We start from the raw sequence: 26,331 nt of genomic DNA, 5'->3' as shown, positions 1-26,331 counted from the left end.
GGGTGTTGTTGTAAAAATACCCCCGCTAATACCAATACGCCAGTCCTGTAGGAGACAGCCCTAGCATGTATTCAGTATGGATGGTGGGTGTTAGCGCCAAAGTGGTGACATGTGGAGGTGTAGGAGGACTACTGGGCCCCAAGGAGGACTACTTGGACTTGGGAATAGGCCCTGAAGGCTTTGCCGAGAGTCGGACATGTAAAAAACATAAATAAATAAATAAATGGTTTCCTGAAGGCAGCACATGAAAGTCCCCGCCTAATACCAATAAATCAGACAATGTTTATGAAAAAAATCCACATACCGCCGGGTGGAAGACATTGATGGCGTCGACGGCTGCCCTGCCTGTCTGCTTATACCCAAACACCAGGTCTATCCAGTGGTGTAGGTGGTGTGTGACCAGGGGAGACTCCAGCGCCGCACGGTGAACCAACACAAACCTGACCATGTGGAGAATATAATGCGTGAGGTGGAGGGGGAGAGGCAGACCGAGGATGAGCAGGAGGGATGGAGTGGAGAAGATGGAGAGTAAGAGAATAACAACACAAACCTGACCGTGTGGAAAATATCAGGCTAATAAGGACAGCGTGAGGTGGAGGGGGAGAGGCAGACCGAGGATGAGAAGGAGGGATGGAGTGGAGAAGATGGAGAGTAAGAGAATAACAAGGAAAGCATATGTGAGTGAAACGGAGGGGAGGGGAGAGAGGTAGAGACTGAAGATGAGATGGATGGATGGAATGGAGAAGATGGAGAGTGAGAGACTAACAAAGAGAGTGTATGTGAGGGAGGTGGAGGGGGAAGGGGGAGACCGAGGATGAGAAGGAGGGATGGAGTGGAGAAGATGGGGAGTAAGAGACTAACAACATAAACCTGACCATGTGGAAAATATAACACAATATGCTTATGTGGAGAGGATGGTGAGAGACTGACAAGGAGAGTGTATGTGAGTGAGGTGGAGGGGGAAGAGGGAGAGAGGGAGGGGGAGAGCACAGGGGAGAGGGAGGGGAAGAATGAGGATGGGGAGGAGGGATGGAATGGAGAGCTATGCAACAGAGGAGGGGGTAATTTAAGAGCAGGGCAGTGACATGGTAGGGGACAGGGCAACATGGAGGTGATTTGTCTGTGGCCACCCCTTACGGGATTAAGGTGTCTGGCAATAGGTAGATAGAAAGACTACTGTATTATCATTATTATTATTATTATCACTACACCATCATCATCATCATCAAAGGCTTAATCAGAAGTCAAAGTGTCTGATTAAAAAGCAGAATACATTTGCTACCCATACATTATTATTATTATTACTATTATTATTATTATTATTATTATTATTATTATTATTATTACTATTATTATTATCATTATTATTACTATTATTATTATTATTATTATTATTATTATCATTACTATTATTATTATTATTATTATTATTATTATTATTATTATTATTACTATTATTATTATTACTATTATTATTATTATTATTACTATTATTATTACTATTACTATTATTATTATTATTATTATTATTATTATTATTACTATTATTATTATCATTATTATTATTATTATTACTATTATTATTATTATTACTATTATTATTATTACTATTATTATTATCATTATTATTATTATTATTATTATTATTATTATCATTATTATTATTATTATTACTATTATTATTATCATTACTATTATTATTATTACTATTATTATTATTATTATTATTACTATTATTATTATTATTGCTATTATTATTATTATTGCTATTATTATTATCATTATTATTATTATTTTTATTATTATTTATTTTCCACTTCACACCATACCATACCACACCAAATCCTACCACATCACACCACACCTAAACCTACCACACCATACCACACCACACCCTACACAATCCTACCACACCATACCATACGCACCATACCAATCACACCCAATCCTACCATATCACAGCACACCCAATCCTACCACATCACACCACACCCAATCCTACCACATCACACCACACCCAATCCTACCACACCACAGATCCCCAGCACAGGCCTACGCGACCCTAAACAAGCGATATCTACTGGGTTCGTTACCTGCGTGGGTCGTCGGAGCTCCAACGAGGCAATTGAACATGGTGAACCCTCTCTCCACTCTGTCGCACGCCCATGTTGAACCCTGCGGCAATTTGATCACGATGAGAGACTGACAAGAAGAGCGTGAGTGATATGGAGATTGAAGATGTAATGGAGGGGTGCGGTGGAGAGAATGATGATGTGATGGAGGGATGTAATGGAGAGAATGGAGAATGAGAGACTAACTAGGAGAGTGTGAGTGAGATGGGGGGAGGGGGGAGAGAGAGGATGTGATGGAGGATGAGGTGGAGAGAATGGAGAATGAGAGATTAACTAGAAGAGTGTGTGAGTGAGGATGAAGAAAGATATGAATGGATGGGGTGAAGAGAATGGAGAATGAGAGACTAACTAGGAGAGTATGTGAGCTAAGGAAGACAGGAGGGAGAAATTGAGAGGACTGAGGTGGAATGAATGGAGAATGAGAGACTAACTAGGAGAGAGTGAGTGAGAGGGACAGGCTTGCGAATCCCAAACTTCACTGACCTTCCGAATTCAAGAAGATCTCCGGGAGGAAGAAGAACTCCGGGATTAGCTCTTTGAAGTCAGTGGTTGAGTCACTCGAAGCCAGACGCCACGTTGTCTGTATGGCGTGGAAGGTGCGATCTGGGATGTCAAAATTGCCATCTATGGGAGAGAGAGAAGAGGAATGTACAGTATATCTATCTATCTATTTATCTATCTATTGCCAGATGCCTTAATCCCGTAAGGGGTGGCCACAAACGAACTGCCTCCATGTCACCCTGTCCCCCACCATTTCACTGCCCTGCTCCCAGCTCACACACCCCTCTCTCATATACCTCTCCACTCCATCCCCCTCTATTATTATTGGTGGTAGGTGGCAGTGACCATCATCCACTCACTTGATGTAGTGCTGCCTACTTCTTCCTTCACCTTTATCATTCTTTTTCTGTGTCTGTCCTCCTCTCTTCCTGTTTCTCACCATCATCCACTCACTTGATGTAGTGCTGCCTACTTCTTCCTTCACCTTTATCATTCTTTTTCTGTGCCTGTCCTCCTCTCTTCCTATTTCTCCCATCTTTCCTGTCACTTCTTATTGCTTTTCTTTCCTTTACAGGTGGCTTTACATTGAGTGACAAGCATAATGGTTTCCTGTAAGCCAGGAAACCATTTACAACGCTGGGTGGTAACCATATAACCAAACCATATGTGTTCCCTACGTGTCAACAAGTGGGTTGGCGTAGGGTTAGTGCCCCTCCCTGTAAAACCAGTAACTCAAAGACAAATGGCCACCCCTTATGGGATTATGGCGTCTGGACAAAGACAGATAGATTATTAATACTGTCATCGAATCATACTGAAATGCTGTATGGTAGTGAGACCTGGGCAGTAAAGGAAGAGGATATTCACAGGCTCAAACGTACAGAAATGACAATGATTAGGTGGATGTGCAGTGCATCCCTGAGTGTGAGGCCTGGGGGGGATGGGTTTACGATGGAAGAGTTGAGAGGTAGGATGGGACTGGAGTGTATTGGTGTTGTGATGAGGAGGGGTAGATTGAGATGGTTTGGGAGGAAGGATGGGACTGGAGTGTATTGGTGTTGTGATGAGGAGAGGTAGACTGAGATGGTTTGGGAGGAAGGATGGGACTGGAGTGTATTGGTGTTGTGATGAGGAGAGGTAGACTGAGATGGTTTGGGAGGAAGGATGGGACTGGAGTGTATTGGTGTTGTGATAAGGAGGGGTAGATTGAGATGGTTTGGACATGTGGAGAGGATAGGGGATGACAACTGGGTGTGGAAGGTGAGAAGTGTGAATGTCAGGGGTAGGGTTGAGAGAGGCAGACCGAAAAAGACCTGGGATGAGGTTATAAAGTGTGACCTCAGGGATAAGGGACTGAATAGGGAGGCTGCCAGAGATTGAGCAGCACGAAGAGCAGCCATTAGGTGATCAAGGCTGACACACGCAAACATGCTGAAGCCTTTATGAATATGATACAACTCAGCATTCAATATATAGAGAAGATAATATTAAGCCAAATTAAACTGAAAAGAGCATACCATCATCTTCTATCACTGACCTCTTTCTATAACTCGGAATTTGGTATGGAGAGATAGCAATTTTAGGCCAAGTTAGAGTAAAAAGAGTATAGCACTTCTTTGTGACTAGCATCATATTCTAGTGTTTATTGTTACAACTCAGCATTCAAGATGGAGAGATGGCAATTTTAGGCCAAGTTAGAGTAAAAAGAGTATAGCACTTCTTCGTGACTAGCACCATATTCTAGTGTTAATCTATTGTTACAACTCAGCATTCAAGATGGAGAGATGGTAATTTTAGGCCAAGTTAGAGTAAAAGGAGTATAGTAAAGATCCGATCCGATCACCTCTCACCTTGGTATCGTAGGAACAGCTGTGTGAAGGGAGGGAGCCGCACCATAAAGTGTAGTACAATCCCGGAGTTGCTGTAGTGGGAGCCGTAGTGGTAGGGGCCGTCACTGGCGTCGTGGCTAATCTGAGACGTGATCTGTACGTGTAGAGAATGCCATTGTTATCATTATTATTATTATTAATATCTGTACGCATAGAAAACAGATTTTATCATTGTTATTATCACTATCATTACTGTCAATATTACCATAATCATGAATATGGCCGTGTGGAGAGAATGGAGGGTGAAAGACTGACAAGGAGAGTGTATGTGCGTGAGGTGGATGTGGAGTTACATGGAGAGACAGACTGACAAATGAGGAAGTGAAGGAGCGTTGTGGTGTGGATGCGGATGTGATAGGAAGCGTTAGGAGAAACACACTGAGGTGGTTTGGCCGTGTGGAGAGGATGGAGGGTGAGAGACTGACAAGGAGAGTGTATGTGCGTGAGGTGGATGTGGAGTTACATGGAGAGACAGACTGACAAATGAGGAAGTGAAGGAGCGTTGTGGTGTGGATGTGGATGTGATAGGAAGCGTTAGGAGAAACACACTGAGGTGGTTTGGCCATGTGGAGAGGATGGAGAGTGAAAGACTGACATGGAGAGTGTATGTGAGTGAGGTGGAGGGGGGAAGAGGGAGGGGGAGGCTGAGGATGAGATGGAGGGATGGGGTGGAGAGGTATATGAGAGAGGAGGGTGTGAGTTGGGAGCAGGGCAGTGAAATGGCGGGGGACAGGGCGATGTGGAGGCGATCTGTTTGTGGCCACCCCGTACGGGATTAAGGCGTCTGACGATAGATAGACAGAGATAGATCAATATCACCACTATCCACCCCATCTCATCCTCGGCCTCCCCCTCCATTTCACTCATATACACTCTTCTAGTCAGTCTCTCATTCTCCATCCTCTTCACTCCTTCCCTCAGTTGTCCACCTCACTCACTCTCCTTGTCAGTCTCTCATCCTCTACCACATATCCAATTAGAATAAAATAGTGAAGATACAAAGGCCTCTTGTCAATTATGGAAGCTCCCTAACACCTTTTCCTAAGTGATTTATTCTGCTTATTACACCTTACTCTCCTCTTCTGTGTTACATAAATCCTTCCACTATCGCCATACTCTGCATAAATAACATACAAAAGGATATTAACCAGCCATATCCAAAAATAAATCACTAAGGAAGAGGTGTTAGGGAGCTTCTATACCTGATGGGCTCCCAACACATCCTCCTTAGTGATTTATTTTTGGATACAGATGGTTAATATCCTTTTGTATGTTATTTATGCAGAGTATGGTGATATTGGAAGGATTTATGTAACACAGACGAGAAGAGTAAGGTGTAATAAAAAATAAGTCACTAAGGAAAAGGTGTTTGGGAGCTTCCTTAACTGAAAAGAATACTGGAATAACACACACACACAAACACACACACACACACACACACACACACACACACACACACAGGTAGAGACAGAGACAGAGACAGACACACACTCACACACACACACAAACACACACAGGTAGAGACAGAGAGACACACACACACACACACACACACACACATGTAGAGAAAGACACACACACACACACACACACACACACACACACACACATACACAGACAGACAGAAAGACAGACAGACAGACAGTAAGACAGACAGACAGACAGACAAACAGACACAGACAGACAGACAGACAAACAGACACAGACAGACACAGACACACACACACACACACACACACACACACACACACACACACACACTCACCTCATAGTTGTTGATGTAGTGTTGTTCCTTGTGGGGATGTTGTACAGCTATTGGCTTCTTGAGGTTCCTGGAAAGATGTACCGGTAGTTCAGAATCGTGTACTACTACTATTATTATTATTATTATTATTATTATTCTATCCATCTATCTATTGCCAGACGCCTTAATCCCGTACGGGGTGGCCACAAGCAAATCGCCTCCATGTTGTCCTGTCCCCCGCCATTTCACTGCCCTGCTCCCAACTCACCGCCCCCTCTGTCATATACCTCTCCACTCCATCCCTCCATCTCACCCTTGGCTTCTCCCTCCCTCTCTTCCCCTCCACCTCACTCACATACACTCTCCTTGTCAGTCTCTCAATTGTTTTCACCATCACTTATCATATTATCATCATTACTATCATCACCATCTTTGTCGTCACCATCATCAATCACTGCCATCATCATCATCTCCATAAATCTTATCACTATCATCAAATCATCATCATCATCTGTATTCTGGAAAGGGAAAGGTGAACCCAGTGCACTGCAGGCTGAAGACGCCCTCCTACTGCAGCCCACCATCATCCTTTTGGGGGATAGGGAGGAAGTTGAGGCACATTTGTATAACCAGGCAGTGGAATTGCTCTGTTATTCTGTTATATTAGGAACTGCTGTTATATTAGGACTTGCTCTGTTATATAAGGAAATCTATCTATCTATCTATTGCCAGACGCCTCAATCCCGTTTGGGGTGGCCACAAACAAATCGCCTCCAAGTCGCCCTGTCCCCCGCCATTTCACTGCCCTGTTCCCAACTTCAACCCCCCTCTCTCATATACCTCTCCACCCCATCCCTCCATCTCATCCTCAGCCTCCCCCTCCCTCTTCCCCCCTCCACCTCACTCACATACACTCTCTCTGTCAGTCTTTCACCCTCCATCCTCTCCACGTGGAAATGCTTTGTTACATCAGTGCCACCATACAATTGCATTCCACTCCACCTCCAAGGCATTCCACTCCACCTCCACCTTTAGGAGAATATCCATCTGTCTATCTATCTATCTAACTGTCTATTTATCTATAGTCAGATGCCATAATCCCTGAGGTCACACTACAATAATGACAGTGGGACATAACTAGTGCTTGAACTTCTAACTATCTGTCCATATCCAGACGCCATAATCCAGTAAGGGGTGGCCATTTGACTCTGAGTTAGTTGTTTTACAGGGAGGGGCACTAACCCTCCACCAACCCACTTGTTGACACGTAGGGAACACGTATGGGTTGGTTATATGGTTACCACCCAGCGTTGTAAATGGTTTCTTGGCTTACAGGAAATCATTAGGCTTGTCACTCAATGTAAAGCCACCTGAAAAGGAAAGAAGAGTAATAAAAAGTGACAGGAATGATGGTGAGAAATAGGAAGAGAGGAGGACAGACACAGAAAAAGAATGATAAAGGCTAAGGAAGAAGTAGGCAGCACTACATCAAGTGAGTGGATGATGGTGAGAAACTGGAAGAGAGGAGGACAGACACAGAAAAAGAATGATAAAGGTGAATAGGAAGAGAGGAGGACAGACACAGAAAAAAGAATGATAACGGTGAAGGCAAAAGAAGGCCGTGCTACATCAAGTGAGTGGATGATGGTGCATAGAACTGACCTGAAATTGGTGGGGTCATGGAGACTGAGGATGTCCGCAGTGTAGTTGGAGAGGATGAAGGGGAAGACCGGGTACTGCATAAGGTCATTGAACGAACGACCTGCCAACTTGTTAAGCTGTGTTAGGTAGTCAAAGTTGGTGATGTGACCTGTAGGGGAGATAAAAAGAAAGTGAGAGAGAGAGAGAAAGTGAGAGAGAGAAAGTGAGAGAGAGAGAGAGAGAGAGAGAGAGAGAGAAAGTGAGAGAGAGAGAGAGAGAGAGAGAGAGAGAGAGAGAGAGAGAGATGTATATAAAGCAAACTAAATTATTCAAGAAAAGGTGTTAGGGAGCTTCCTTAACTGACAAGAATGATAGTAATGTATAAAGCAGAATAAATCAATGAGGAAAAGGTGTTACGGAGCTTCCTTAACTGACGAGAATGACAGCAATGAATAATAAGCAGAATAAATCAATCATGAAATGGTGTTACTGAGCTTCCTTGACTGACGAGAATGATAGTAATTTACAAAGCAGAATAAATCAATCAAGAAAAGGTGTTAGGGAGCTTCCTTAACTGAGAAGAATGATAAATTGTTTAGAATGAAGTGTTAGGGAAAAAATGATAGTGCTGTATAAAAAGCAAACTAAATCAATTAAGAAAAGGTGTTAGGGAGCTTCTTTAACTATGAAGAACGGTAAACTGTTTAGGAAGAAGTGTATGGAGGGAATGACAGTGATGTATAAGCAAACTAGTAATGTATAAAGCAGAATAAATCAATCAAGAAAAGGTGTTAGGGAGCACTGACCTTCCCTCCACTGCTGGGTCACCTCCGGCAGCGATGTCTTGTTGTTTAGGCTCGGCATTTCGGACATACTTAACACGCTGATGACCTGTGAAGAAAAAGCAAAGATCGGAAAGGAAGATTGGCTAGTCCTGTTGCCTCTCCCTCCCTCCCTCCCTCTCTCTCCCTCCCCCTTTCCCTATTTTTCTCCCTCCCTCCCTCTCTCTCTCCCTCCCCCTTTCCCTATTTTTCTCCCTCCCTCCCTCCCTCTCTCTCTCATACTTAACACACTGATGACCTGTGGAGACGAAGGAAAGATCAGAAAGGAAGATTAACTATTCCTCTTGCTTTCCCCCCTTCCCTCTTTCTCTCCCTCCCTCCTCCCTTTCCTATTTCTCTCCCTCCCTCCCTCCCTCCTCCCTTCCCTATTTCTCTCCCTCCCTCCCTCCTCCCTTCCCTATTTCTCTCCCTCCCTCCCTCTTTCTCTCTCATACTTAATACACCGATGACCTATGGAGAAGAAGGAAAGATCGGAGAGGAAGATTGGCTATGATCCTTTTTGCCTCTCCCTCTCACTCTCCCTCCCTCCTTCCTTCCTTCCTTCCCTCCCTCTCTCTCTGTATGTGTGTGTGTGTGTGTGTGTGTGTCCATGTATGCGTGTAAATATAGCACCTCCAACTACTTCAAAAACCCGATCTTTGAGTCTCTACCTGGTTCTGTTGGTGTGTGTGTGTGTGTGTGTGTGGTGTGTGTGTGTGTGTGTGTGTGTGTGTGTGTGTGTATACCTCCTCCAAATACTCCAAAAACCCGATCTTTGAGTCTGTACCTGGTTCCTACGATGCGTGTCGGTAAAGGCGAGCAGAACGGACTGTCCCCCGGTGAGAAAGAGCTCCAGTGCGCGGTCCTGCAGCTGGTAACGGCGCAGATGGACCTCACAGACGGTATCCAGCGGCCAGGTTACCGACACCACCTCGTTTGTGCTGCCACTCTGCACAAACGGATTACCGATTGAGTTTGTGATTGTTTAGCGGATGTTTGAGAGGAAGGAAAACAGTGGGAGTTACTGCAGCTAAAAATTCATCTATCTATCTATCTATCAATTCATCTATCCATCTATCTATCCATCCATACATCTATCTATCCATTCACCCATCCATCCATTCATTCATCTATCCATCCATTCCTTCATTCATTCAACCATCCATCCATTCATTCATCTATCCATCCATTCCTTCATTCATTCAACCATCCATCCATCTACCCATTCATTCATTCATCTATCCATCCATTCATTCATTCATCTATCCATCCATTCATTCATTTATCCATCCATCCATCCATTCATTCATCCATCCATTCATTCATCTATCCATCCATCCATTCATTCATCTATCCATCCATCCATTCATTCATTCATCTATCCATCCATCCATCCATCCATCCATTCATTTTCATCCATCCATCTATCTATCTATCCATCCATCCATTCAACCATCCATCTATCCATCCATCCATTCATCTATCTGTCCATTCAACCATCCATCTATCCATCTATCTATCCATCCATTCAACCATCCATCCAGCCATTCTTAAATCCTTCAATTCATCTATCCATCCATCCATCCATCTATCCATCCAATCTTTTTTGCCACATCAGGAGTGTAGGGGCCCTGGGCTAGGCTCTCACATCAACATCATCCAATCCCAGTTTATCACGCATAAACAGGACCGAAGGGGCCAAAGGCTGGTCTGCTCGGTCCTCGGATTATAGGCAAAGTTGACCAGCCTCACTACCCCCTGAGTGGCGTTATAAGTACCCATCCATTCATTCATCCATTCATCCATCAAATCAACCATCCATCCATTCAACCATCCATTCACCCATCCATCCATCCATCCATCAAATCAACCATCCATTCACCCATCCATCCATCCATTCAACCATCCATTCACCCATCCATCCATCAATTCAACCATCCATTCACCCATTCATCTATCCATCCATCCATTCATTCATCCATCCATCCATCCATCCATCCATCCATCATCCATCCATCCATCCATCCATCCATTCATTTATCCATCCATCCATCCCTTTCAAAATCCAATACTGCTCCCCCACAAAATACATCACAGTGAGGATGACCAGGACCTCTCCACACCACACACGCACCACTACCACAACTACCACACACGCACCACTACCACAACTACCACACACGCACCACTACCACAACCACACACGCACCACTACCACAACTACCACACACGCCCCACTAATACCACTACCACACACGCACCACTACCACCACAACCACAATCACTACATTACCTGGTTCATATCGACAGTGAGCTGCTCCCCCACAAAATACATCGCAGTGAGGCTGACCAGGACCTCACCACACCACACATGCACCACTACCACAACTACCACACACGCCCCACTAATACCACTACCACACATGCACCACTACAACCACAACTACTACATTACCTGGTTCATATCGACAGTGAGCTGCTCCCCCACGAAATACATGGCAGTGAGGCTGACCAGGACCTCTCCATGCTGCTCCCTCCCAGGTGACACCACACACGCGCCGCTCATGTGTATGATTCTCTCCGACACGTTGAGTCTCTCGATCATCACCGCCATGGCCGATTCCGCCTCTGACCCCTCCTTCAGCACAGACTCCAGGGGCCCCATCCGCTGCTCCACCTCTGAAGGGAAGAAATTATCATTATTATTATTATTATTATTATTATTATTATCACCACCACTATCATCATTCGAGGGGCCCCATCCGCTGCTCCACCTCTGAAGGGAAGAAATTATCATTATTATTATTATTATTATTATTATCACCACCACCACTATCATCATTCGAGGGGCCCCATCCGCTGCTCCACCTCTGAAGGGAAGAAATTATCATTATTATTATTATTATTATTAATTATTATCATCATCATTATCACCACCACTATCATCATTAGTCATTACCATCGTCATCATCACCACCACCATCATCGTCATTATCATCACCATCACTACTGCTGTTATCGTCACCACCATCATCATTACCATCGTCATCACCACCACCACCACCATCATCGTCATTATCATCACCACCACCACTGCTGTTATCATCACCACCATCATCATTACTATCATTACCATCGTCATCACCACGACCACCACCATCATCATTATCATCACCATCACCACCACCATCTCCAGCATCATCACCATCACTGCTGCAACTGTGGTGTACATCCAGGAACAAGGCCACACACAGCCACTCATTTATCTATCTATAGCCAGATGCCTTAATCCCTTGAGGGGTGGCCACAAACAAATCACCTCCATGTCACCCTGTCCCCTGCCATATCACTGCCATCTCCCAAACTCACCCCCCCCCCTCTCTCATATACCTCTCTACTCCATCCCTGCATCTCATCCTTGGCCTCCCCTTCACTCTCCCCCCCTCCACCTCACTCACACACGCTCTCCTTGTCAGTCTCTCACTCTCCATCCTCTCCACATGGCCAAACCACCTCAGTGTGTTTCTCCTAACGCTTCCTATCACATCCACATCCACACCACATTTGTCAGTCTGTCTCTCCATGTAACTCCACATGCACCTCACTCACACACGCTCTCCTTGTCAGTCTCTCACTCTCCATCCTCTCCACATGGCCAAGCCACCTCAGTGTCCTTCTCCTAAAGCTCAATTTGGCCTGTCCACCACCCACCTATCTTGTGTGTGTACTCCGGCATAAGGTAGCGCTGGGTGATGTTCAGTCGGCCTCGAGTCAGCCTCCGCCGCACCCTCATCGGTCCTTCCGTCGGATCCAATTCCCAAGACCTGCACACAATTTAATACAAACCTGATTACCAATTTTGAACACCATTATATGCACATCCAATTATGAATATTAATCTTGAATATAAATTAACACAACACAACACACATGGTTTACGGTACTACCACTACTACCATCACCACTTCCACTACTACCATCACCACTTCCACTACTACCATCACTATTAAAACTACTACTACTACTACCATCACTATTACCACTACTACTACTACTACTACTGCTACTAGCATCACCACTACTAGTACTAAAACCACATTCATCACCACTACTATCACCATCACTGCTACTATTATTACTACTATCATCACCACTACTACTGATACTACCACCACCACCACCACCACCACTACTACAACTAACATTTATACTAGTACAACTACAACTGCTACCACCACCACCACCACTACTACAACTAACATTTATACTACTACAACTACAACTGCTACCACCACCACCACCACCACCACTACTACTCATACAAACAACCACAACTACTAGCCTTGGGTAAGACTGTGGTGAGTTCCATGTAGCGCGCTCATGTGTAAGCGTGCGCACCAGGTCCCTCCATCGGTGGGTGAGACGCACACGGCGACACTGTGAGCGCTTAATGCCGCTCAACACAGCCTTGCGCTCCACGTTTTGACGGTCCACTACCAAACGCGTCAAACGGCTGCACTCCTGGGCCACCGATTCAAACATACCCACGTTCTTGGTGAGCAGCCTAGGGGGGTAGTTGATAATACTGTGAAACCTCAGTGTGTGTGTGTGTGTGTGTGTGTGTGTGTGTGTGTGTGTGTGTGTGTGTGTGTGTGTGTGTGTGTGTGTGTGTGTTTGTGTGTGTGTGAGAGAGAGAAAGAGCTACAAATACTTCTAAACTATCATCATGGCGCACGACTCTGAGGTGGTTATTATCGTACCCGCAACCTACCATTCAAAAGTACATCTGATTTCATGTATGAGACGCATGTGATTCATGTATAATGTGTTCGTGTATAATAATATTCGTGTACAATATATTCGTGTATAATAATATGATTCGTGTATAATATGACACGCAATTGGACGCACTTTTGAATGGTAGGTTGCCAGGGTACGATAATGACAACCTCAGAGTCGTGCGCCACGACTATAGTATAATAATCATTCATTCATTCATTGCCAGACGCCATGTATCCCAAACGGGGTGGCCAAGGGCTTAGAGTTAATTGTTTTACAGGGAGGGGCACTAATCCTCCACCAACCCCACTTGACACGTAGGGATGCCAACAGCATCTGGTGTTCCCAGGTGGTCGCCCATCCAAGTACTAACCAGACCCAACTAATAATAATAATAATAATAATAATAATAACAGTAATAATAATAAATAAGAGAGTGTACTGAGATGGTATGGTCATGTGGAGAGAATGGATAACAATAGAGTGGTGAAAAAGGTATATCTGAGCGAATTTGAAGGAGGGAGGAGGCGAGGTAGGCCAAGGGGAAGGTGGAGGGATATGGTGGATGAGTGTGTGAGGAAGAGAGGTTTGGAAGCTGGTGAGACTATGACAAGAGATCGAGCTGACTGGATGAATTTTGTGCAAAGAAGCGCATGACCCGAGATTTGGCACCCCTTCTTAACCCCTAACTGCTGGGTGTTGGTTGGAACTGTCAAGAAATTAGTGGTGTGGTGGCGCTGGGTGTTGGTAGGAACTGCACATGTTTTCCTGGCACAGTTTGAAGTGGCCGCCATTTTATCTCATCACCAAAAGCTCGGGGGAAACTGCCACCAGCCGGCCCAACCATACCTCAGTCGTCTCTGTGACTCTGCCTGGCGTGTAACAATCTTTTCCTAACCCTTCTTGTCTGATTTCATTCCTGCCTCACATGGACTTCTGCCTCATCCACCCCCGCCAAGCCTCTGCCCAAGGATACTAGGAAAGGACTCAGTGATGGTGCTATAGGTGCGCCTTGGCTCCCACTGTGTCCTGTTTATATAGTAGTGGAGAAGTTATCACACTGGCACCAAAGTCAAAGCTGCTGGCAGACACACGAACACATCCTGTTTATTGTGGCAAAAATCAGTCCTGCTCCTCACATTATTACTCATCAACTTTACGTGCTCCCTACGTGTCAAGTGGGTTGGTGGAGGGTTAGTGCCCCTCCCTGTAAAACAAATAACTCAGAGTCAAATGGCCACCCCGTACGGGATTATGGCGTCTGGCAATAGATAGATAGATAAAACACAGTGACCTACAGATCTGGGGATACTTTCATAAGCAAGAAGAGGAGTTGGTGAGTAATATGGTCCTTAATTCATTTCCCGAACTGCTAGAATTTCTGAGATATTAAGTTGGTAGTAAAGCTATTTTTTTGTTTATTGTTTTTTTCCTTATTGAGATGAGGCAGGAACAGAATTTAGCCCAAAATCCATGGGTTAATGTGAGTGTTTGGACTGGCTCTATTGGATAGGTATATGTGATCACCACTACCTTAAGAGCAAGGAAAATAAAAACGGTTCCCATACGCATAAACAAACCTCTTGTCCTGTGAGAAATAAGACGAGACGAGGGCTGGCACAGAGACAGACTGATAAATGTGAAGGAAGACATCAAGCACTACATCTAGTGAGTGGATGATGGTGAGAAATAGGAAGAGACGAGGGCAGACACAGAGGTAGAATGATAAATATGAAGGAGGACATCAAGCACTACATCAAGTGAGTGGATGATGGTCACCACTAAAAAAGCAAGTAAAAGAAGTTACCATACGCATAAACGAACCTCTTGTCCTGTTTGGTGCACCTCTCCACCACCAGGACGGCAATCTTGGCGCTCTCCTCCTGCCACAGCCGCCGCTCCTCCCCCACCACACTCCACTCCCTCATCGCTCCCTGGGGTGGGTACAGCTGTGGAAAAACACACTAGGCGTTGAATTGACTGGCTACCACACCAATACATTCTGCTAAGCTCTACAGTTATAGTCATGGCGTGTGACTCTGAGGTTGTTATTATCGTGCTCTGGCAACCTACCATTCAAAAGTGCGTCTGATTTCGAGAATAACATGAGACGCATGTGATTCGTGCAAGATATGTTCGTGTATAATAATATTCGTGTATACAGTAATATGATATAAAATCAGACGCACTTTTGAACGGTAGGTTGCCAGGGTACGATAATGACAACCTCAGAGTCGTGCGCCATGAATACAGTACATTACCAGTAAAACGCCTTTGTTGGCTAGGTATAAGCGAGGGTACTTAAATCCGAAAGCACTGAAATGTCTCCTTACACCCCAAGGATGCCTAGTGTATACTGATGGCTATCTACCTACCAAGTTTACACCCTAAGAATGTCTAGAGTACAGTACATGCTTGATTTAACAGAGAGCAATTTAGCGGAATGCTCGATGTAGTGGAAAAAAAATCCGTTTTCCTATGCTACGTAAAGTGGAAACTATCTATCTATCTATTGCCAGACGCCTCAATCCCGTTTGGGGTGGCCACAAACAAATCGCCTCCAAGTCGCCCCGTCCCCCGCCATTTCACTGCCCTGCTCCCAACTCACACACCCCTCTCTCATATACCTCTCCACCCCATCCCTCCATCTCATCCTTGGCCTCCCCCTCCCTCTTCCCCTCTCCATCTCACTCACATACACTCTCTACATCAGTCTTTCACCCTCCATCCTCTCCACATGGCCAAACCACCTCAGTGTGATGATAACGATAAACAGGATAACAATAATGATAAAAGATAACGATAATAATAAACGTAATACTAACAACACTAGGCCCAAACTAACACAAATAGCCGTCCCCATACCTCCGGGGGTGGCAGGACCTGCACGCCGGCCTCCTCCAGCAGGTGCAACACTCCCTCACACGCCCTCAATTCGCTGGACTCGAGCCGGCCTTCGTTCTGGTACCGCAGCTCATGGACGAAGATGCCAACTTTGTACAGCAGCTGGGGGAAGAGAAACAGTGATTTTTTTTTAAATTCTCTCTCTCTCTCTCTTTTTTTTAATGCTCATTCCATACATCATATAAATTATCTTCCTTCACCTTCATCATTCTTCTTCTGTGTCTGTCCTCCTCTCTTCCTATTTCTCATCATCATCCACTCACTTGCTGTAGTGCTGCCTACTTCTTCCTTCACCTTTATCATTCTCTTCCTGTGTCTGTCCTCCTCTCTTCCTATTTCTCCCATCTTTCCTGTCACTTTTTATTACTCTTCATTCCTTTTCAGGTGCCTTTACATTGAGTGACAAGCCAAATGGTTTCCTGTAAGCCAAGAAACCATTTACAACGCTGGGTGGTAACCATATAACCAACCCATACGTGTTCCCTACGTGTCAACAAGTGGGTTGGTGGAGGGTTAGTGCCCCTCCCTGTAAAACAACTAACTCAAAGACAAACAACCACCCCACACAGGATTATGGCGTCTGGCAACAGATAGATAGAAGGATAAATATAGACAAACAAACTCACAGAAATGTAGATAGATAGATAGACAGAGAGACAGATAGACAGATAGACAGACAGATAGATAGATAGACAGACAGACAGACAGATAGATAGACAGAGTGACAGATAGATAGACAGACAGAGAGATAGATAGACAGAGACAGAGATAGATAGACAGACAGATAGATAGATAGAGAGACAGATAGATGGATAGATAGACAGAGAGACAGACAGATAGATAGATAGACAGAGAGACAGATAGACAGATAGATAAAGAGACAGAGAGACAGATAGATAGAGAGACAGAGAGACAGATAGATAGACAGACCCACATCATCACCATAATCGTACAATACTGACCTGTGAGTTGGCCTTTGACGCATAGGACACGATGGCATGTGAGCGTGGGTGTGCGGCCAGGGTGTGTGCGGCACGAGCGCGCGTGTTGATGTGTGTGCGCGGGGACGTGGCCAGCACAAGGAGGTGACTGAGGTGCATGCGGAGGATATCCTGGCAGCCCCACACCATGCGCTCCCACCCACAACGCTCACTGTTGACGCCTGGTGTGGAGATAAATGGAATAGTACTCATTTTGGTTGAGGAAGCTACCTAATGCCTTTTCCTAAGTGATTTATTTAAGGAATCTCCCTAACAGCTCTTCGTTAGTGATTTATTTAAGGATGCTCCCTATTACCTTTTCCTAAGTGATTTATTTTAGGAATCTCCCTAACAGCTCTTCGTTAGTGATTTATTTAAGGGTGCTCCCTATTACCTTTTCCTAAGTGATTTATTTTAGGAATCTCCCTAACAGCTCTTCGTTAGTGATTTATTTAAGGATGCTCCCTATTACCTTTTCCTAAGTTATTCATTCTGCTTATTACATCTTACTGTCCTCTTCTGTGTTACATAAAATAAATCACTAAGGAAGAGGTGTTAGGGGGTGTATTTTGAACAGCCTGTATTCTCGTCAGTTAAGGAAGCTCCCTAATGCCTTTTCCTAAGTGATTTATTTTGCTTGTTACACCTTACTGTCCTATTCTGTGTTATATACATTCTTCCAATAGTCATACTTCGCATAAATAATGTACAAAAATAAATTGTCCAAGAAAAGGTGTTAGGGAACTTTATTTTGAAAAGCAGGGATCACATACAAACTGGTATTTTTGTCAGTTAAGGAAGCTCCCTAACACAATTTCCTAAGTGATTTATTTTGCTTATTACACCTTACTGTCCTCTGCTGTGTTACATAAATCCTTCCAATGTCACCATACTCTGCATAAATAACATACAAAAGGATATTAACCAGCCATATCCAAAAATAAATCACTAAGGAAGAGGTGTTAGGGAGTGGAAGGATTTATGTAACACAGAAGAGAACAGTAAGATGTAATAAGCAAAATAAATCACCCAGGAAAAGGTGTTAGGAAGCTTCCTTAACCAAATCACTAAGGAAGAGGAGTTAGGGCGATAGGACAGTAAGGTGTAATAAGCAAATAAATCACTCACGTAAAGGTGTTAGGGGGCTTCCTTAAATAAACCACTAAGGATGAGGTGTTAGGGAGATTCCTTAAATAAGCCACTAAGGATGGGGTGTTAGGGAGATTTCTTAAATAAACCACTAAGGAACAGGTGTTGGGGCAATAGAATAGGACAGTACGGTGTAATAAGCAAAATAAATCTCTCAGGAATAGGTGTTTGGGAGCTTCCTCAAAATAAATCACTAAGGAACAGGTGTTGGGGCAACAGACTAGGACAGTACGGTGTAATAAGCAAAATAAATCTCTCAGGAATAGGTGTTTGGGAGCTTTCTCAAAATAAATCACTAAGGAACAGGTGTTAGGGTGATAGAATAGGACAGTACGGTGTAATAAGCAAAATAAATCTCTCAGGAATAGGTGTTTGGGAGCTTCCTCAAAATAAATCACTAAGGAACAGGTGTTAGGGTGATAGAATAGGACAGTACGGTGTAATAAGCAAAATAAATCTCTCAGGAATAGGTGTTTGGGAGCTTCCTCAAAATAAATCACTAAGGAACAGGTGTTAGGGCCGCTGTACCTTTGCGCTGAGTGACGGCAGCCGCAGCCGACAACAACAACTCGAGGAGAAAGACACAGAAGTTCTCTGCGGCCCCAGGCAACACGACCGTACTGGCCATTGACTCCACCGATGACCACGCTGCAACGAATATCATCACTATCATCACTACCACCATCATCATCACTATTCTCATCATCATCATCGTCATCATCATCACTACCATCATCATCACAATCATTATCATCACTATCATCATCATTCTCATCACTAACATCATCATCATCATAACCATCAACATCACCTCTATCATCACTAGCATCATCATCATCATCATCATCACTAGCATCATCATCATCATTCTCATCACTATCATCATCATCATCATAACCATCAACATAATTATCATCATCATCATTATCCCCATCATCATCTTCACTATCATCATCATCACCACCATCATCATCATCAACATCATCATCATCACAGTCACCATTATCATCATCATCATCATCATCATTCACATCATCAATACCGTCACTGGCATCATCATCACTCTCATTATCACTATCATCTTCATCGTCATCACTATCATCATCACCATTATTTGCATCATCAATACTTTCACTGGCATCATCATCACTATCATCATCACCACCACCATCTTCATCATTCACATCATCAATAGTGTCACTGGCATCATCATCACTATCATCATCATCATAACTATTACTACTACCATCATCATCATCACCACTATCATCATCATCATAACCATCAACATCATCACTATCATCATCATCATAACCATCGTCATCATCATCATCATAACCATCAACATCACCACTATCATCATCATCATCATCATAACCATCAACATCATCACTCTCATCACCATCATCATCATCATAACCATCAACATCATCACTATCATCATCATCATAACCATCAACATCACCACTATCATCATCATCATAACCATCAACATCACCACTATCATCATCATCATCATAAGGTGTTTACAGCTAATTAATGACATAACACACCTGAGAGAGAGAGACAGACAGACAGACGTACCTGACATAAAGAGAAAATCCGTGGCTTTCTGGACGAGTATTTTGAAGCGATAGACGAGTTCCGAGTGGGCCAAGACCTTCTCGTCCCGCCGTCCCCCCTCCGAGTGTGGGGACGATGGACGAGAGGACGAACCACCATGGAACAGGTGATCAGAGATGTTGTGAAGGCTGGAGGAGAGGGAAAGGTGTTAAGAAGCTATACCTGGCCTGATAATACAGTAATCCCTGTACTTTCCGGAGGCACACTTTCCGGACATTCCCACTTACCGGCCACCGTGGGCCTGGACCTTCGGAACCCAAAAATGGCCAAAAAGAGAAATAAATCCCCCCCAAATCCGAATTTCTTCCCAATCGTAATTTGGAATTGCTGCGCGGCGCCAAACAGCTGCTTACACCATGGCCCCTTCACCCCTTCCTTCCTCCCCCCTCCCCTGTCAGGGTTGCCATTTGGTATTTTTCATTACCAAATGTGGGCCAGTTTGGTAATGAAAAATTCGTTTGGTAATGAATCAGAATAATGCATTACCAAACGGATTTTTCACATGTATGAGGATACACAGGATGGAGATGGTGGATTGTCTGCTCTCTCTGATTAATCTGCTACTCTACAGTGTGTGAAAATCGACATTCTGTTGTTATAGGGAGAGTGATTACATGTATTTCCACTTGTAGCCTACTTCCTTAGCTTTTATCATTCTTTTTCTGTGCCTGTCCTCCTCTCTTCCTATTTCTCCCATCTTTCCTGTCACTTCTTATTGCTTTTCTTTCCTTTACAGGTGGCTTTACATTGAGTGACAAGCCAAGTGGTTTCCTGTAAGCCAAGAAACCATTTACAACGCTGGGTGGTAACCATATAATCAAACCATACGTGCTCCCTACGTGTCAACAAGTGGGTTGGTGGAGGGTTGGTGCCCCTCCCTGTAAAACAACTAACTCAGTGTCAAATGGCCACCCTTTGCGGGATTATGGTGTCTGGCAATAGATAGATAGATAGATATATAATTAGTGAAGAATAAATGCTTCCTTTAAGAATTTGGTAATGAAAATTGAGGAGTTTGGTAATGTGGCCGAGTTCAGATCTGGCAACCCTGTTCCCAGTTACTGCCTAATCTTTGTTCAGGGAAGACGTCCATCGTAATCAATGCTCATTTTTTGTGAATAAACGGTGAATAAACCGCAGTACCATGCCACTAGACCACGTGGGAATATACAGTGTTGTGCAGTGTTATAAAATTAGAATTTAGAGTGCAAAGGATTAACTATGGGGTGAGTGTGAAGGTCAAAGTGGCGGTTGGAATGGCGGTTGAAACAGGTGTGGTTCAGCTACGAAGAATGTGCAGTGTTGAACAATTATAACTCACAGTGCAAAGAATTAAGTGTAGCGCAACACTGGATTACTGTATGTGCTTCAAGAGCATTTTCACCGCTATAAGAGCCTTAGAGAGTTTGAGGCGGCCACAGACGTGCTGTAAGTAAAGTACAGTACTGTGTATGCTGCTAGGCCTAAGTAACTTCCATACTCACTTCTAATTCTCTTCCTATTTCTCCCATCTTTCCTGTCACTTCTTATTGCTTTTCTTTCCTTTACAGGTGGCTTTACATTGAGTGACAAGCCTAATGGTTTCCTGTAAGCCAGGAAACCATTTACAACGCTGGGTGGTAACCATATAACCAAACCATACGTGCTCCCTACGTGTCAGCAAGTGGGTTGGTGAAGGGTTCATGCCCCTCCCTGTAAAACAACTAACTCAGTGTCAAATGGCCACCTTTTGCGGGATTGTGGTGTCTAGCAGGAGATGGAGAGACAGACTTCTAATTCCTCATTCTTTGGTTCCTTTTCATTTATTTCATGCTTTATGTCCATTACTGGTGTGAATAGGGTCTTAAAAAGGTTTAAATAAGTACTATGTATGTCCGGTAGGGAGTTATTTAGGTGGCTTTCAAAGTTAGGCTGGGTTAGGGTCCATAAGTACCAGTCCAGCACTCAGAGGACCACTTTCCAGACGGGACCACTTTCCGGACATGCCTTTGGCTCTATTACATCGGAAAGTGGAGGGATTACTGTAATTGGTGGAGGTGGTGGTGGAGGAGGAGGAGGAGGAGGAGGAGGAGGAGGAGGAGGAGGAGGAGGAGGAGGAGGAGGTGGTGGTGGTGGTGGTGGTGGTGGTGGTGGTGGTGCTGATGATGATGATGGTAATAATAAAAACATGAAAAACAAAAACACAGACTACTACTACTAATTAAAATAAAATGAATAACCAACAAAGACTACTACTACTACCACTAACATTAATAATAATAATAATTCATCCATCCATCATCCAATCCTACGTTGCCCCATAAGAAGCGTAGGAGCCCGGGGCTAGGCAAGTTGGTCCTGACATTTAAGATGAGAGTTACCAGCCTCACTCATCCCCGAGTGGCATTACATGAGCAATAAACCCCAACCATCCCTTGGATATAAACCTGCACCGGCTCAATCCGATTGGAGCGCCTTAATTACCCACTAAACCACCAGGCGCCATAATTTGGTTATATGGTTACCACTCAGCGTAGTAAATGGTTTCCTGGTGTACAGGAAACTATTTGGCTTGTCACTCAGTGTAGAGTCACCCACAGGCAGAAGGAAGAGGAAAGAATGAAGGAAAGAAAGACAGAAGAGGGAGTGTAGAGTCACCCACAGGCAGAAGGACGAGGAAAGAATGAAGGAAAGAAAGACAGAAGAGGAGTGTAAAGTCACCCGTAGGCAGAAGGAAGAGGAAAGAATGAAGGAAAGAAAGACAGAAGAGGATGGAAGGAAAGAAGGATGGAGGAGAGGCAAGGGCAGACACCTGAGAGCAGCACTACAGTGGGCGAGTGGATGGTGAGGGCCCCCACCTACTACAAGTAATAAAAAAAATTCCCCTATACCCAGTGCCTTATCAACATAGCTTAACTAACCTCTTGGTGAATGGGATGGACGTGTAGTTGGCCAGGACAGAGCCGAGGCCGGAGTCTGAGTCGTCCCGTCCCCCCGAGGGTGAGAGCAGCTTGAGGTTGTGTAGGCTGGTGGATCCGGAGACGCTCATCGATTTTACTGGTAGATGGTGGACGATAGATAAACATTACCCACGATAGATAAACAACAGATAAACATTAACCACTTCAGATTTCCAAGGCCAACTGCATCATTCATAGTAAAATATTTCATGTCATATTTGTGTTCCAGTAATCATTTCCATGCACCACAAAATGATTCCCTAACACAGTGCACTCGCATAACTCACGGACATCTAACTCACGAATTATCTAACGCGGTGTCCTTATCTAAGTCACCATTATCACCAGACTCACAGAAAATGCTGTATCTATCTATCTATCTATTGCCAGACGCCTCAATCCCGTTTGGGGTGGCCACAAACAAATCGCCTCCAAGTCGCCCTGTCCCCCGCCATTTCACTGCCCTGCTCCCAACTCACACCCCCGTCTCTCATATACCTCTCGTGTTTTTCCACTCAAAATGGTTTATTTCTGAAGAGATGCTTAACTCGTGGCATTGTAGCCGCAACTCGTGACTGGAAGCCAATCATGTTTAAGCACACAGTCCTTGTGATCGTGCAGCCAATCAGAACAGTGCTTTCTCCACCCACGCCACGTACACCTAGTGGCCTGTACTGCAACTAGGCTAGTGTGCCAAAACCGCTACCTGTCTCTCGTCAACATTAGCATTGTCATCAGTTGGATTTACGTAAATGCTTTTCAGTATTCTTCATTATCATACAAGGATATGAAATGTCTTTTAATATTGTTTATTATCATTATAGTCAAATGGTGGGTGGCAGAGCGACTTGGAGGCGTTTTGTCTGTGGCCACCCTTTGCGGGATTAGGGCGTCGGGCTATAGATAGATAGATCATTATAAGATATGCCTTACATACACCTGAGACAGGATGTTGGTGTTAAGTGGTGTTAGAAGGGTTAATGTTATACCAGCCTACCTAACACCATGGCAGAATCAAACGTATTTCTCCCCATAAGGTGTGCGTTTTTTTTTAACTCACGTTTTTCCAACTCACAGCATGAGTTCAGGAGGAAATTACAGTGAGTTGGGGGAGTGTAGTGTATATGTGCTTTATCATGTCTTGAACAAAGTACACAATAAACTGCTGGCTTTGTGTGTGTGTGTGTGTGTGTGTGTGTGTGTGTGTGTGTAATTCACCGGGTCGGTCAGGATCACTTGATGGTCGTGATCGTCAGCTTTTTACCCTCCCGGAAGGAAGCTGAGAGCTCATATAGTCCGATCTAAGGGCAAGGCTGTGACCTTCACACACGCACACACCCGTCCCCTTGCTCTAGGGGGACAGTAACCACCCACTTCGTCAGTGAAACTTTTCGCAACCTGAGCGAGGCGAGAACTCCCGTCCACCAGTTGGCAAGCGAGAACGTTACCACTGTGTGTGTGTGTTCTTACCTAATTGTATCTTTACAGGAATGAGTCAAGCTCGTACTGTCCTGTGTCTTAAACCATTTTCATCATACATACATGTGTGTGTGTGTGTGTGTGTGTTTTTACATAGGGAAAACAAATTAATTACGGAAAAGAATGCCATGTACCAGACTAAAAAACAATCTCCATAAACAAATAAAACACTCTCACACTCACACTTCAAAGCGGCGTGTGGTTCGTGTGTGAGGGTGTGTTGGTGCGTTGATGCCGTGGCCTGGGTGCGTGATAGGGCCACCTGTAGCAGGGCGGCCTCTGTCCCCTGGAGGTGGCCAACGCACCCTGCCTGGCCACCACACACCGCCGCCTCACTACGCACCACTAGGTTCACCTGATGTAGCACCTCTAGACTCAACTACGGCAAAAAGATGAGGTTTATTATTATTATTATTATTGTTATTATTATTATCATCAAATTCACTGTCATCATCATCACTATCTGGATTTCTCTCTCTCTCTCACTCTCCATCTCTCTACCTCTCTCCCTCCTTCTTTCTCTCCCTCTCTCTCTCTCTCACTCATCATGTTCTTGCGTTGAGGTGATGCAATGAGGCAACTGATAACCCACTTTGAATATAACTCTCACTCACTCTCCATCTCTCCCTCACTCTCTCCCTCCTTCTTTCTCTCTCTCTCTCCCCCTCTTTCACTCACTCTCCCCCCTTCTCTCTCTCTCTCTCCCTCTCTCACTCACCATGAAGTTCTTGCGTTGAGGTGATGCAATGAGGCAACTGAACATTTTGAATATAACTCACTCTCTCTCTCTCAATCTCTCTCTCTCTCCCCCCTTCTCTCTTTCTCTCTCTCTCCCTCTCTCACTCACCATGAAGTTCTTGTGTTGAGGTGAAGCAACGAGACAATTGATAACCCATGACAATATCTCAGTTATGTCGGCCACCAGGACCTCACTCTCGCTCTCCCCCGTCACGTCGCTTACACCGATCCCCTCCGTGTGCAACGCCGCTCGTAACGTACACACCAGCGCGTCCACCATGTACGCCTTTTGTATCAGCGGAACAATCAGATCTGTGTTCTGTACGGGGAAGGAGAACGATGTTAAATAGAACAGGTTAATAGGGTGAACTAGGCTTGTATTGCTGGTTATGGAAGCTCCCTAACACCTCTTCCTCAGCTGTTTATTTCTGGCTATGGCTGGTTAATATCCTTTTGTATGCTACTTGTGCAGAGTGAGTGAGAGACTGACGAGGAGAGTGTATGTAGGCGAGGTTGAGGGGGGGAGAGGGAAGGGGAGGCCAAGGATGAGATGGAGGGAGGGAAGGGGAGGCCAAGGATGAGATGGAGGGAGGGAAGGGGAGGCCAAGGATGAGATGGAGGGAGGGAAGGGGAGGCCAAGGATGAGATGGAGGGATGGAGTGGAGAGGTATATGAGAGAGGGGGGTGTGAGCTGGGAGCAGGGCAGTGAAATGGCAGGGAACAAGGCGACAAGGAGGCGATTTGTTTGTGGCCACCCCTTATGGGATTAAGGTGTCTGGCAATACAGAGATAGATAGATTATGCAGAGTATGGTGACACTGGAATGATTTACGTAATACAGAAGAGGAGAGTAAGGTGTAATAAGCAATATAAATCACTTAGGACAGGTGTAATAAGCAAAATAAATCACTTAGGACAGGTGTAATAAGCAATATAAATCACTTAGGACAGGAGTAATAAGCAAAATAAATCACTTAGGAACAGGGGTGTAATAAGCAAAATAAATCACTTA

At 44.5% G+C, this 26,331-nt stretch overlaps 1 protein-coding gene across 1 annotated transcript in view; it reads right to left on the bottom strand.

Moving 5' to 3' along the window:
* mv (lysosomal-trafficking regulator mauve) overlaps positions 1 to 26,331 on the bottom strand; it is a 105,406-nt gene that overhangs the window by 8,791 nt on the left and 70,284 nt on the right. The window contains exons 33-51 of the mRNA XM_080269058.1: positions 25,429 to 25,638; positions 24,765 to 24,960; positions 23,064 to 23,199; positions 20,125 to 20,291; positions 19,069 to 19,188; positions 17,374 to 17,573; positions 16,373 to 16,513; positions 15,332 to 15,456; positions 13,071 to 13,292; positions 12,440 to 12,552; positions 11,184 to 11,407; positions 9,516 to 9,677; positions 8,714 to 8,798; positions 7,929 to 8,076; positions 6,288 to 6,354; positions 4,484 to 4,616; positions 2,616 to 2,756; positions 2,094 to 2,175; positions 305 to 440 (exon numbers count right to left, since the gene is read on the bottom strand). Coding sequence (XP_080125184.1) covers positions 305 to 440; positions 2,094 to 2,175; positions 2,616 to 2,756; positions 4,484 to 4,616; positions 6,288 to 6,354; positions 7,929 to 8,076; positions 8,714 to 8,798; positions 9,516 to 9,677; positions 11,184 to 11,407; positions 12,440 to 12,552; positions 13,071 to 13,292; positions 15,332 to 15,456; positions 16,373 to 16,513; positions 17,374 to 17,573; positions 19,069 to 19,188; positions 20,125 to 20,291; positions 23,064 to 23,199; positions 24,765 to 24,960; positions 25,429 to 25,638 — 2,808 coding nt within the window. The remainder of the gene's footprint in view (positions 1 to 304; positions 441 to 2,093; positions 2,176 to 2,615; positions 2,757 to 4,483; positions 4,617 to 6,287; positions 6,355 to 7,928; positions 8,077 to 8,713; positions 8,799 to 9,515; positions 9,678 to 11,183; positions 11,408 to 12,439; positions 12,553 to 13,070; positions 13,293 to 15,331; positions 15,457 to 16,372; positions 16,514 to 17,373; positions 17,574 to 19,068; positions 19,189 to 20,124; positions 20,292 to 23,063; positions 23,200 to 24,764; positions 24,961 to 25,428; positions 25,639 to 26,331) is intronic.

This window comes from Coenobita brevimanus, chromosome 31 (assembly GCF_032717465.1).
Source record: "Coenobita brevimanus isolate Jiangsu-jjx chromosome 31, ASM3271746v2, whole genome shotgun sequence".
Classification (NCBI taxonomy): domain Eukaryota; kingdom Metazoa; phylum Arthropoda; class Malacostraca; order Decapoda; family Coenobitidae; genus Coenobita; species Coenobita brevimanus.
This window is presented reverse-complemented; position numbering and strand designations above follow the sequence as displayed.